Source organism: Oncorhynchus kisutch, linkage group LG23 (genome assembly GCF_002021735.2).
Source record: "Oncorhynchus kisutch isolate 150728-3 linkage group LG23, Okis_V2, whole genome shotgun sequence".
Classification (NCBI taxonomy): Eukaryota; Metazoa; Chordata; class Actinopteri; order Salmoniformes; family Salmonidae; genus Oncorhynchus; species Oncorhynchus kisutch.
In genome coordinates this window covers 6,159,666-6,173,966 of record NC_034196.2, presented here as the reverse complement: position 1 = coordinate 6,173,966, position 14,301 = coordinate 6,159,666, and the positions used below count along the sequence as shown (strand labels likewise).

Here is a 14,301-nt window from a genome sequence, read left to right as displayed (position 1 = left end):
AAAGTAGATGTCCTTACCGACTTGCAAAACTATAGTTTGTTAACAAGACATTTGTGGAGTGGTTGAAAAACTAGTTTTAATGACTCCAACCTAAGTGTATGTAAACTTACGACTTCAACTGTATATCCTCTTAAATTGACATGTTTAATTATTTTGCCATATTAAAGCGCCAATGTGTAACTTTTTGGGCGATCTGATCAAATTCACATAGAAATTAGTTATAGATCTGTCATTCTTATTGAAAGCAAGCTTAAAAAGCCGTATTAGTTCTATGCATCCCGTTCTTAAATTTAGTTTTTGCATCTTACTTTCGGCTTTGTACACCAGCTGAAAATAAAACATTTTGGGTTATGGAAAATATATTTCACAGCAGTTTGGATGGTAAACTGATTCTCCACACACTCAAAACTTGCTTGTTTTGTCACAAACTGAAATTAGGCTAACTATTAATATTTCAGAAACCAGGACATGGCGGACCAATTTCTGCATATTGCACCTATTTATAGTGATTAGGGATATTAGCGCAATATACAATGTGGACAGTTTATTACTACCTTACACAAGCTTGCATTTTCACATCCTTCACATTACACATCCTTTTTTACCTCCGATTGGTGATGTTAATATAAAAGTTTATAGTCATCACAATGACGAAATGTATTGCTTAAAACCGATCAATATCATTGGTTTTGTACTGTTGATTTTGTCATGGGCTGGGTTGAGCAGGACATGCAATGCAGAGTTGAGGTCGCTGGCCACACCAATGCATGGATTTGACAGTCAAACTATCACTTAAATAGCAGCTAACCATTGTCATTGTTGATATCCTATGCTGCGTCGTGATTCATTTACGTTAACTAACAGAAAAAGTGGTCTGTTCCTTTTTCCGTGATGGCAGCCTCCCGAAATCAACAACCGCCATTCCAAAATCAAAGTGCAACACTTAAAATGTCCTCTAACCAGTGATGTACACATTCCCAGATTCCGTATGATTTTTTTTGAGCTGTTAGTTTGAACAGGACGTGCAATCTCTCCCTCTCGCGCAAATGATTTCAACGTGATACCGATATGAGATTAAGCGTCGCGTTTCTCTTTCCGTTTTGGCGACTTTCAAATAAAAATGCATCACTCCGAAATGCAAGCAGACTGTCTACTGCAGGTTGTTCTCTAATCAGTGATGTAAAAAATATCTCCAGTTTTCATGCGTTTTTTGTCGTTGTGTTAGTTTCAACAGCGCATACAACCTGATATTCCCCCCTAATTGGTATGAGTGATTTTATTGGCACTTTTCAAAACGTTTGTTGGTGCGTGTGCAGTTTATATGGTTCTCGTATACAAGTATATGATTACTATTCTTTCTAAAATTATCCGCTGCCATTGTTGCAACCCCTATTACCAGTCTGTCCAACCTCTCTTTCGTATCGAGATCCCTAAAGTTTGGAAAGCTGCTGCGGTCATCCCCTCTTCAAAGGGGGGACACTCTAGACCCAAACTGTTATAGACCTATATCCATCCTGCCCTGCCTTTCTAAATTCTTCGAAAGCTAAGTTAATAAACATATCACTGACCACCTTCTCTGCTGTGCTATCCGGTTTCTGAGCTGGTCATGGGTGCATCTCAGCCACGCTCAAGGTACTAAATTATATCTTAACCGCCATTGATAAAAGACAGTACTATGCAGCTGTCTTCATCGACCTGGCCAAGGCTTTCGACACTGTCAAACGACTCATTCTTATCGGCAGACTCAACATCTCAAATGACTGCCTCGCCTGGTTCACCAACTACTTCTCAGATAGAGTTCAGCGTGTCAAATCGGAGGGCCTATTGTCTGGACCTCTGGCAGTCTTTTTGGGTACCACAGGGTACGATTCTCGGACCGACTTTTTTCTCTGTATATATCAATGATGTCGCTCTTGCTGCAGGTAATTCCCTGATCCACCTCTACACAGACGACACCATTCTGTATACATCTGGCCCTTCTTTGGACACTGTTAACTAATCTCCAAAAGAGCTTCAATGCCATACAACACTCCTTCCATGGCTTCCAACTGCTCTTAAACGCTAGTAAAACCAAATGCATGCTTTTCAACCGTTCGGTGCCCGCGGCCGCCCGCCCGCCCGACCAGCATCACTTCTCTGGATGGTTCTGACTTAGAATATGTGGACAACTACAAATACCTAGGTGTCTGGCTAGACTGGCCAGGTCGCAGTTGTAAATGAGAACTTATCCTCAACTAGCCTACCTGGTTAAATTAAGGTAAAATCTTTTTTTTTTTTTTAAGTAGAATACACAAAGTGCAAGTTCGAGATTTGGTTGTGCATCAGTAGCTTTTCTCTTGTTTTGTCAGTCATTGACAGTCACTCAGTTAGCAGCATCAGCTAACAATTTTTTGATTTTGTAAATTAGTCTAGCCAGATACCTAAACTTGTTGGGCACGTTCCCAGGGGCCCGGACATCCAGGGGTCCCCCATTGATTTTGTTACTCACTCTCACTCAGATCATTAACATGGCAAAATGTGTAGAATTGTAGGAAATTAGCTTTAAAACTGCAAAAAAAATCTCTGCCCCATGGCAAAATTAGTAGAATTGAATGACATTTGTTATAAAATTGAAAAATTGTCTCTTCCCCAATGCCGAATGCATAGAACTGCAGAAAATGTACTTCAAAAGTATGTTTTTCTGTCCGCTGTCAAGATAGGGGCCACAAAAAAAGGGGGAAGCAGCGACCACATCATTTTCAACTTAAGTTTTAGGAATATAAATTTGATCTTTCAACATTAATTTCCAATGTTATTGTACTTAACCAGGTAAAAAAGTCAAATGTGGTGCAATTGATTTATTTTGATGATATACCAGAAATCACCTAAACAGGTTTGACCTGCCAAATACTAGTATTAACATACTTAGAAATTCTCAGTGTTGGCATTGATTTAAAAAAATTGTCTGACAATATTAATTTTGTGACGCACAACAGGCCTGTTTTTTAGCAACAATGTGTCCCTTCCTGTCTGAACCACTAGGGAGAGCTGGTGACAGCGTCTAAGGCCATCATAGAGAAGGAGTACCAGCCCAGAGTCATCATCAACCAGAAAGGCCCCAACCCCTTCAACAAGCAGTTCGACCAGGAGCTGGAGGAATACCGCAAGGAGGTGGAACTCAAACAGAAAGGACCCGATGGTAAGACCTGTCTCCTAGATCACCTCTTGGGTCACGTTATACCAACTCAGAGAAGAACAAACTGCACTGTTTATTCATCATTAAACCCTCTTTTCTCCATTAACTTCTAGTAGTAGTAGCAGCAGCAGTAGTAGTAGTAGGAGCAGTAGCAGCAGTTCCAGACGGGAAATTGGTTTGCAATATACAGTTTTAAGAAAGAAATGACAGTGGCAGAAAGATACAGAATCACAATATGTGGGGTATGAGGTAGTTCTTCAAAAAGCTCCTGGAGCCCACAACCCATCACAGAGATCCAAATTGTTGTTGCATCATTCATCCAGTACAGGGCGAAGGGTCCTCCACAGCCAGGACAGAGCTCCCTTCACCTGGGCCTGGGGAGGGAGGCCTGTCCCCCTCTACCTCCCCACAGAAGCCTGCACTGAAGCCAAAGCCCTGCTGTGTCCCAGAGAAGGGACTGGATGTTTCAGAGACCCCCCCCACAGCCTCCACGGCCACCCCTACCACCACCACCTCTTTCCCCAGCCGAGACACCCTGACACAGTCGGGGGATGGTCAGGAGAGCCCTGGGACGTCCACAGGGTCGGGGCCCAGGGCCTACGGGGGAGATTCCCGCCCGGAGTCTCCTCACAAGGATTTTCACTGTGCCGTGCTGAAGGCTCTCAGAACCACCAACACAGAACTGGCTGCCCTCACCCTCCTTGAGGCTCCAGGTACTGACTGACTGCAGAGTGATTCTGGCCTGCCCTCTGTTCTGTATTCTGACACTGGAGTCCCTTTTCTGTCTCTCCGGGATTGATCATGTTCCCGTCCTACCCACTACTTAGCCCCCTCCAATCCTCAAACCTTGTCTGTCCTCTGCCTATGCCCACTTCTTCATGATGAAGGTTGCAAAATGTCCAGGTTTTCCATAAATCCAGGTTGGAGGATTCCAGGAATCAGCAGGGAGGAAATCCTTGAACTGGGAAACATCCCACCAGGATTTCTGGAAAACCTTGGAATTTGGGGAAAGTTTCCAGAATTTTGCAACCCTCCTCCTACCATCTGATCTGACTCATCTCTGTTTAACCAATGGAATCCAATTGCTGATTGTTTGCTGTCTGAGGAAGCCTTCCCCAAATGAACATGAATGATCTCTTTCATCAGTCCTGGGCAAGAGACTCTTCCTCCTCCTCCTAACATGGACCTGTTTTCCTTTTGGGGTTTGTAAAGGTTTACTACTAATCATCTGATTGGCGTCTCCAATGGAAGAGGTTCCTTATCTGGGGTGAAGGTGGACTTACATGGGTCTTGTTGCCATTGTGGGCTTTATTACTTATGCAGTGTCGTGTGCAATATCCTATAATAATAATCAATGCCTGTGTCCTTTTCTCCTATGTTCTGTGTGCTGTTTTTATATACTGTATGTGGTGGTGTAAGGGTAGTAATGTATTACACCAATTTCTCTGGGTTTGTTGTGTGTTGTTTTGAATGAACCCTGTAACTGACAATCCTCAATCAAAATCAATGAATGCATTGCTCTAATCTGACCAATTGACAACCTTCGTCTTTTTGTTTGTGAAGTGGACTTTAAATTAAGTTTGATTCGATTTCCTCCCTAGATGCGTTACTGGAGCCTGAGGAAGAGGTGAAGGGTCAGAGTCAGACCTGTACGCCCCCCAGCACCCCTGTCAGAGCAGAGGAAGGTTAGTTGGCCTAGGGGCTTCTCCTGGGCTACTACTGGGTGTGAGGCACCATGGTTAAGTGTCAAAAACAAGGAATTCAAGGGTTCCTGTCTGTTTTTCTTTGATGGGGTCTTTAACATAACTGTAGTTGCTTTTGAATGTGATGTTTAATGTGTAATAACAGGCCAAGAGGTTTGAGACTAATTGAGTTATATGGGAAACAAACTGTAAGATCAGAGGGGTATACTACAAAGTAGCTATCTTGGCTAAATGTTCTGCAATAACATTACATTTCAGATGCACTTGAAATGAACATCACATTAACTCAACAACAAAAACACATATCTATGTTTATCTTTCTTAATGAAACAGAACATCTATTGTTATTTCTGGTTGTTCATCAAAGTTAACTGGCTAAATTATGGATCCTGATTTGTAGTATAACCCTCATGTAGTGGAAAGTTCAGTGTAATTCAGGGTTGACATTTTTGTCCAAGGAATATCCTCTTAGATTATGATTCCTCAAGATCAACAGAGCGCTACAAATGGGTAATGTACCAAAGATAGCCATGACTTTTAGAGCGGAGTGAATTTTTGTTACATGAGATTAAGATTGAAGTGCATTCTGATCATTTTAAGAAAGTATTTTGTTTTATTCTACCTCTTGGTCTTTATTACTGTTGGATTACATATTTTAAAGTCAGCAGGAGAATGCCCACTACAGTATAATGACACTACTGGTTGTAAAAACCATAAAGTACATTATTTCCCAGACACTTCTTTGCCATGGATTATACAATAATAAAGAATTAATGCATCAAGATCTATGGAGGCCTGCGAGGGACATAGTTATCCTTCCTCTGATTTTCTGAAGCCAATTACTGTGCTTCTTCTAGCATCTCCCAGTATAAACCATAACAAGTGTGTGTTCTGTAGGATGTATAGAAGGGAAGTAGAAGGTGATTGTCTACTAGACCAATCACAGGTGTAATCTAATCAAAGATGGTTAAATATCTTACAATACCCATTCACTTCTCCATTCTCCTTCTTTTGGAGTCTTGTTAAGAATATGGATTTTTGTTTGTTTGTTATTTTATTTAATTTCTCCTGGTGTTTCTCCTAATTTCATTTGGATTTTTCTGTTATAATTTTAACACTGTGGTGGCTGTGATTGACTTGCATCTATAGACATTTGTTTCTACCTGTGCTTCTTCTTTGTGGCTGCGTTACTATCAGGAGATGGAAATGCTAGAGAGTACCTGTTGCCATAGTAAGTACGTATTGTTCCAACTCACCACCGACCCATGGCTTGTGTTCAAACTATTAACCCCACCGTTCTTTGCATGGATTCACTCATCCGACTCTTCCTCGTTCTCTCTGTCTCTGTGGCCCGCTGGGGTTGAGTATCTATTCCTCCTCACTTTGGTCCTTGATTTCCTGTTCTTTCCCTCTTATTTCCTTTTGTTGCCAGGTGCTATTTCAGAGGTCCTCCCTGTCTGAAATGACAGTATCTCTTAAATGATGAGATTGATGTTAACACCACTTCCTATACAGTCTATGTTCCTAGCCAGCGACAGTGGAGAGATCTGAGATAGACCCAGCAACAAATCTCTTTTTTTAGGTAATCTCTTCCTTCCCGGAGTTGACCTATTGTGAACTTAACCTTTTTGAGTCTTACAAGGGAACATCTTATTTTAAAACTATATGAAGTCACAAGTACCTGCATTAGAATTTCCATTAATAAAATACATGAAACAGGTCATGTATATTGCTATTCTAATGTATTGAATGTTTTTGTTCCAGATGAGACCAACCTCTGGAAAATACAGCTCTCCTGTTTTTTAGTGTGGCTGTAGTAGAATACATGCTTTTTTTCATTTCGCTAAGTGTGAGCCTTGTTTTCTGTTGGCTTAGCAGTAACATGAACGGCTTCCTATATCAATTATTTGTTTATGTTAGTGCTGTGTTTACCCCTCATCAATATTCAGAGGATCTTCAGGGGTTAAATGGATAATCAGTCTGTTGTGTGTACCTGCTAGTAATATGAGTTAGAAATACAGTATATTGTATGCATGGTGAGGAACTCGGACAAACAGCGGACAGTGGCTGTCTTGTGCTACATTGACTGCACAGTTTATACAGAAGCATAAAGATGAACTGTACTTAATCCCACTGCACTGTATAGTTTATATGCACATGCATTTGATATACAGTGCATTCAGAAAGTATTCAGACCCTTTGACTTTTTCCACATTTTGTTTTCCTCATCAATCTACACACAATATCCCGCAATGACACAGCGAAAAAACAAGTTTAGACATTTTTGCAAATATATTGACTCGCATCCTGTTTCCATTGATCATCCTTGAGATGTTTCTACAACTTGATTGGAGACCATCTGTGGTAAATTCAATTGATTGGACATTATTTGGAAATGCACACGCCTGTCTTTGTAAGGTCCCACAGTTGACAGTGCATCCCAGAGCAAAAACCAGGCCACGAGGTCGAAGGAATAGTCCGTAGAGCTCAGAGATGGGATTGTGTCTCCATTCTTTAAATGGAAGAAGTTTGGCTCCACCAAGACTCTTTCTAGAGCTGGCCACCCGGCCAGACTGAGCAATCAGGGGAGAAGGGCCTTAGTCAGGGAGGTGACCAAGAACCCAATGGTCACTCTGACAGAGCTCCAGAGTTCCTCTGTGGAGATGGTTGTCCTTCTGGAAGGTTCTGCCATCTCTGCAGTACTCAACCAATCAGGCCTTTATGTTAGTGGCCAGACGAAAGCCACTCTTCAGTAAAAGGCACATGACAGCCCGCTTGGAGTTTGCCAAACAGGACAACGACCCTAAGCACACAGCCAAGACAACGCAGGAGCGGCTTCGGGACAAGTCTCTGAATGTCATTGAGTAGCCCAGCCAGAGCCTGTACTTAAACTCGATCCAACATCTCTGGAGAGACCTGAAAATAGCTGCCCATCCAACCTGACAGAGGTTGAGAGGATCTGCAGAGAAGAATGGGAGAAACTCCCCAAATACAGGTGTACCAAGCTTGTAGCGTTATACAAGAAGATTTGAGGCTGTCGTCCCTGCCAACTGTGCTTCAACAAAGTACTGAGTAAAGGGTCTGAATATGTAAATGTGATATTTCAGTTGTTGTTTTTTAATAGATTTGCAAACATTTCTAAAAACCTGTTTTTGCTTTGTCATTATGGGGTATTGTGTGTAGATTGATGTTGGGGGAAAAACTATTAAATCGCATCTACTGTATAAAAGCTGTAAGGGCCTTACCCTTACCTGGATGTTATTTTAAGCAGAAGTAAAAGAGCTGTTGAGCTTTGCTTTGTGAAATGGTCAGCGTTCTTCTCTGAGTCTTCAATGTAAAGCTTTTGTGGTCCGAGTCTTCAATGTCTAGCTAGGCGGTGGTGATGGCCAGTTGAGCTGATGGTGTTATTCCGCAGCTGAGGAGCATGTCTTATTGATGCCTGAAGATTCTGCTCTGCAGGCGTAGACTGTTTTCATGGTTGATATAGATATGTGTTCGCGACTAGCTGGGCGACAGAATAAAGACTGAATGATGGCAGAAGAAAATTGGATATATCGCTGTTGTGGGTTAATCTGTAGCCCAAGTGAGAGTAATGGGAAATGGCTCATGTAAATAGTTGAATAGCAGATTTTAAAAGCTGATCTCATATCTGCCTTGACACGTGGTCTCATCTGTATTGCAGCTGCTTTGCAGGTCCTGTAAATGAACCGTTTCCTCCTATCTAATTAGATCTTCTCCGCCCTCCCTCCCCCACAGAGCCCCAGCCGGAGCACACCTATAAGTATGAGAGTGACCAGGCTCCACTGAGACAGACCCTCCCTGACCTGACCCAAGACGACGAACCCTCCGCCACCCCAGCCCCCACCCTCCCCGCCAAAGACCCCACTCCTGTCCCTCCCGCCACCACTGAGGGAGAGGGGCCTGCTGACGCTTCCGCCGCCGGCAACCAAGACTGTGAACAGGACGGTGACGAATATCCCAGCAAATCACCTTCCAAGAAGAAGAAGACGTTCCGCACTCCCTCCTTCCTCAAGAAAAACAAAAAGAAGATGGAAGAAAAGGAACAAAAAGCAAAGGAACCCTAGATGAGACCTCCGCCTGCACACCCCTCTCACGCTTTGTAACCCTTTGCTTCCCCTTGAGCGAGCCACAACCCACATCATTTGATGTTGATGCTTTTTATAATTTGTTTGTCTGGCATTACAACTTTGTGGGCACCTCCAAGTGTGTGCTAATTTTCTATAAAAAAAGGGTCAAAATCACTTACGAAGTTTTAATAAGTCGCTTTCATTGGTGAATGACTGTGCATTAAGTCTGGTTCAGTGTGGCTTGTTACGCATGCTGTCTATTTAGGCCCACTACTTGGAGTGAGCAGTGCATTTTTATTTTCAAATTATTCTTATTTTTTAATACTTACTGAAACTCGATTAACCACTACAATGTTTTGGGATTGTATCAAAGTCCCCCCCCCCCAAAAAAAATATGAAAATAAGCTTTTACTCTGTCATTTAACTGGTGGTAACCGATTCAAAATGTATAACTACAAATGAACTGCATGGTGCTAATTTCTGATTTCTAACATTAGCGTGAAATCTGTTCACTCAAACATGGGGTCCAAGTTAGGTTTCTCTTGGCCAAGAACTCAAATCATGTCAAGAATAGCATAACAACTCTTAATCTGAATTTGACATTCTGTCATTCCCGTACCTCTTCCATCAACCAGGGTTTAGTGGCACCTGGTGAGAGGGAGGACTGCTGCTCCAATCACAAAGAGACAAACAAACGGGACCTAAGAGGACAGATACAGTACTAGACAGAGAATACAAATGTATTTTATATAGTTAATGATATAGCTATAGTCAATATATTTTGTTATTCAAAAAAAAATCTTCATTTAGCCATTTTCACTTGCTGTGAGAGCACTGTGAACTGAAGCACCACAGCCTGGACTGCTGTTTTTATAACCGTTGCTTTTAGAGGAAACAGTAGGTCAGCCTGGATCCAAACTGAAAGTCAAAAAGAACAATTCAGTCTGGATTCAGGCTACCGATAAGTATATAGGGAATGTTGGAATACAGTTGTTTTGAAGCCACATCGCACCATTTTAACACTGCATGCATGATCAGTGACCACACTGCAATGGACTACTCTCTGAACCCCCTCTGAAATGAAATAACTGTCTCAAGAAAACATCTCGCTTTCAAGTTGCATTCAAGATACTGGAGTTCATGTAATCTATCTGTTGGTGTGATCTTACAGCCTGGTCCCAGATCTATTTGTGCTGTCACACCAAACAATGGCAATAGGAATGGACGAAATGACACATCTGGGACAAGGCTAGCGATCTTACACCTTGGCTTTTTTAAAAAAAGTTGTCGGGCAGAGGGGCATTGATACCGGACCAATGTCATGAATGAATCCCACTTGCCTGTGAAGCTTGGTTTTAGACCACTATCAAAACCTAGCCTGGTCCCAATTCTGTTAGTGCTGTCTTTACCAATGGCATAAAGGACCATAGGTGTTGGCAAGATGGCACAAATGGATCTATGACCAGGCTACTATTAACCTGGTATATTACATGATTGATGCAAGCTGAGGACATTAGCCTGTTCCCTGAAGAACCGCATGGCATTAAACTAAGGCCTTGTATTGTTTGTTGTCTCTACATTATGACTGTAACTCCCTTTTACTTATTGTTAATAACTCCCTTTTACTTATTGTTAGTATTATTAGCACAATAATAGCAAAGTCCTTAGTCATTTCTTCACTTTAAGTCACTTAGAATTGTTTTAAACTTGCAGCTAAGCTGTTCCCCCATTACACAAATGTGTAATTATACCATTTATAGACTACCATCTTTTTCACTGTACTGTTTATTTTTGTTCAATCATTAATAAAAATCCTTCCTTCAAACAATTCCAAATGATCATTTTTGCCAAGACTTGTAAATCTTGAGTTGACGTTTCATCAGCAGAACAATACTTATGGTATTACTCGCTGATATTAGTACTACACTGAACAAAAATAGAACCGCAACATGTTAAGTGTTTCATGAGCTGAAAAAATAACCCAGAAATGTAACCTATGCACAAAAAAAAAGCTTATTTCTCTTGAATTTTGTACACATTTGTTTACATACCTGTTAGTGAGCATTTCTCAATTGCCAAGATAATCCATCAACGGACAGGTGTGGCATATCAAGAAGCTGATTAAACAGTGTGGTGATTACACAGGTGCACCTTGTGCTGGGGACACCCGGCCACTAAAATGTGTGGTTTTGTCACAACAATGCCACAGATGTCTCAAGTTTGGAGGGAGCGTGCAATTGGCATGCTGACTGCAGGAATGTGTGCAGAGACTGCAGAGAATAGAATGTTAATTTGCCTACCATAAGCCACCTCCAACGTCGTTTTAGAGAATTTGGCAGTATGTCCATCCGGCCTCACAACTGCAGACCACATGTATGGCGTTATGTGGGCGAGCGGTTTTCTGATGTCAACGTTGTGAACAGTGTGCACCATGGTGGGGGTGGTATGGGCAGGCATAAGCTACTGAAAACGAACACAATTGCATTTTGTCGATGGCAATTTGAATGCACAGAGATACTGTGACGAGATCCTGAGGCCCATTGTTGAACCATTCATCTGCCGCCACATCTCATGTTTCAGCATGATAACGCACAGCCCCATGTCGCAAGGATCTGTACACAATTCCTGGAAGCTAAAAGTGTCCAGTTCTTCCATGGCCTGCATACTCACCAGACATGTCACCCATTGAGAATGATTGGGATATTGTGGATCGACGTATACAACAGCTTGTTCCAGTTCCTGCCAATATCCAGCAACTTCGCACAACCATTGAAGAGGTATGGGACAACATTCCACAGGCCACAATCAACAGCCTGACCAACTCTATCCGAAGGAGATGTGTCGCGCTGCATGAGGCAAATGGTGGTCACATCAGATACTGACTTGTTTTCTGATCCCCGCACCTACCTATTTTTTACGGTATCTGTGACCAACAGATGCATATCTGTATTCCCAGTCATGTGAAATCCATAGATTAGGGCTTAATGAATGTATTTCAATTGACTGATTTCCTTATATGAACTGTAACTTTTTGATGCATGCCAGCAATGCCACAACACTAAACAATACATTAATTGCACTATAACGGTGCCCATGAACTGTTAGGGCCTACATAAAGCTGTCCCAAAAGCAGAGTCCCAACAGCAGTCCTAACACCTTACCACTGCTACACCTGGCTATCAGCGGAGCCTTTTCTGGCAGCAAAACAGTAAATTCATTTACTGCCTTTTTAAAAAACATTGCTGATATGGCTGATTTACTTAAACATATGTGGTTTCTACGGACAATTGAGATGTACAACCTCTGGCATAAGGGGACGACGAGTGGCTAAGAGGCAGTCTAACTTCGATTAAGACATTAATGAGTGAATTAGGACAGATGGACGTAGTCAACTATTTATTCAGCACTTTGAAATGTACCGCAACAGAATTCAGAACATGGGCCATTCTTACAGTATTTTCCCTGTACACCAAGTCAGAACCGTAGGATAAATAAAGATGGTATATAAGCAGACAATGAAAGCTCTTACCATATTCGATGATGACATTTCACTAAAACAGGCTATAGGCTAACTGCACCACCAAGTTAAAACAGTAGGCTAAGGTATGAGGGGAAAAGGGACCAAATTATTAGGGTGAGGCACATGGCCTACTAACAGCTTACTATACAACATTCACTTAGTATTACTTTCTTAGCTATCGTATACATATCTCCCTGGCATATTACATAATTTATGCAGCAGCATACATTTTTGGACTCACCTTGTTGTGCTCACTTGAACAGGAAGGTAGCATGGCGGTCCTTCGTGGGTAAACTTTGTCATCAAACTTTGTCATTAAAGTCTGGCATTCTCTGAATTTCAATTAAAATCAAATAAAAATGTACAGTGGGGAAAAAAAGTATTTAGTCAGCCACCAATTGTGCAAGTTCTCCCACTTAAAAAGATGAGAGAGGCCTATAATTTTCATCATAGGTACACTTCAACTATGACAGACAAAATGAGAAAAAAAAATCAGAAAAATCACATTGTAGGATTTTTAATGAATTTATTTGCAAATGATGGTGGAAAATAAGTATTTGGTCACCTACAAACAAGCAAGATTTCTGGCTCTCACAGACCTGTAACTTCTTCTTTAAGAGGCTCCTCTGTCCTCCACTCGTTACTTGTATTAATGGCACCTGTTTGAACTTGTTATCAGTATAAAAGACACCTGTCCACAACCTCCAACAGTCACACTCCAAACTCCACTATGGCCAAGACCAAAGAGCTGTGAGCAAAAATCCCAGAACCACACGGGGGGACCTAGTGAATGACCTGCAGAGAGCTGGGACCAAAGTAACAAAGCCTACCATCAGTAACACACTACGCCACCAGGGACTCAAATCCTGCAGTGCCAGACGTGTCCCCCTGCTTAAGCCAGTACATGTCCAGGCCCGTCTGAAGTTTGCTAGAGAGCATTTGGATGATCCAGAAGAAGATTGGGAGAATGTCATATGGTCAGATGAAATGAAATTACAGGCCTCTCTCATCTTTTTAAGTGGGAGAACTTGCACAATTGGTGGCTGACTAAATACTTTTTTGCCCCACTGTATTTGTCACATGCGCCAAATACAACAGTGAAATGCTTACTTACAAGCCCTTAACCAACAATGCAGTTTTAAGAAAATACCTTTAAAAAGTATGAGATAAGAATAACAAATGATTAAAGAGCAGCAGTAAATAACAATAGCAAGGCTATACACAGGGGGTACCGGTACAGAGTCAATGTGCGAGGTCACCGGTGTCAAGGTAATTGAGGTAATATGTACATGTAGGTAGAGTTATTAAAGTGACTATGCATAGATATAACATAGAGTAGCAGCAGTCTGGGTAGCCATGTGATTAGCTGTTCAGGAGTCTTATGGCTTGGGGGTAGAAGCTATTTACGAGCCTCTTGGACCTAGACTTGGCGCTCCGGTACCGCTTGCTGTGCGGTAGTAGAGAGAACAGTCTATGACTAGGGTGGCTGGAATCTTTGACAATTTTTAGGGCCTTCCTCTGACACATTTATGGTACTTCAAGACAACTGGGAACTCTGGAAAAAACAAGGTTGATTCATGACGTCAGTGATCTTCAGGTTGGAGCTCAGAATGTGGCCTGAGTTCCCGACTTGGATTTCCGGGTTGGATGACCGTTCAAAACATATTTTTCAGAGTTCCCAGTTGTCTTGAACTCACTGAAATTTGAGATTTCCCAGTTCTGAGTTTCCAGTTGTTTTGAACGCGGTAGAAATTACGCTGGATTGACAGCATGGCGAATGTTGAATGTTTATCCTTTTAAACTTGGAATAGAGAC

General features: G+C 41.9%; 1 protein-coding gene across 30 annotated transcripts in view; it reads left to right on the top strand.

Moving 5' to 3' along the window:
- The window catches only part of LOC109877836 (alpha-adducin), a 49,064-nt gene extending 38,270 nt beyond the window's left edge, over window positions 1-10,794 (top strand). For 8 of the 30 annotated variants that reach the window (XM_031802570.1, XM_031802571.1, XM_031802573.1 and 5 more), the window contains 4 exons: window positions 3,022-3,178; window positions 3,499-3,888; window positions 4,777-4,860; window positions 8,635-10,794. In XM_031802570.1, coding sequence (XP_031658430.1) covers window positions 3,022-3,178; window positions 3,499-3,888; window positions 4,777-4,860; window positions 8,635-8,963 — 960 coding nt within the window. In that variant the 3' untranslated portion in view covers window positions 8,964-10,794. Of the gene's footprint in view, window positions 1-3,021; window positions 3,179-3,498; window positions 3,889-4,776; window positions 4,861-6,075; window positions 6,114-8,634 lie in introns of all 30 variants that reach the window. The other 22 variants (XM_031802579.1, XM_031802581.1, XM_031802580.1 and 19 more) reach the window with 6 other exon arrangements.
- The last annotated feature ends 3,507 nt before the right edge of the window (window positions 10,795-14,301 follow it).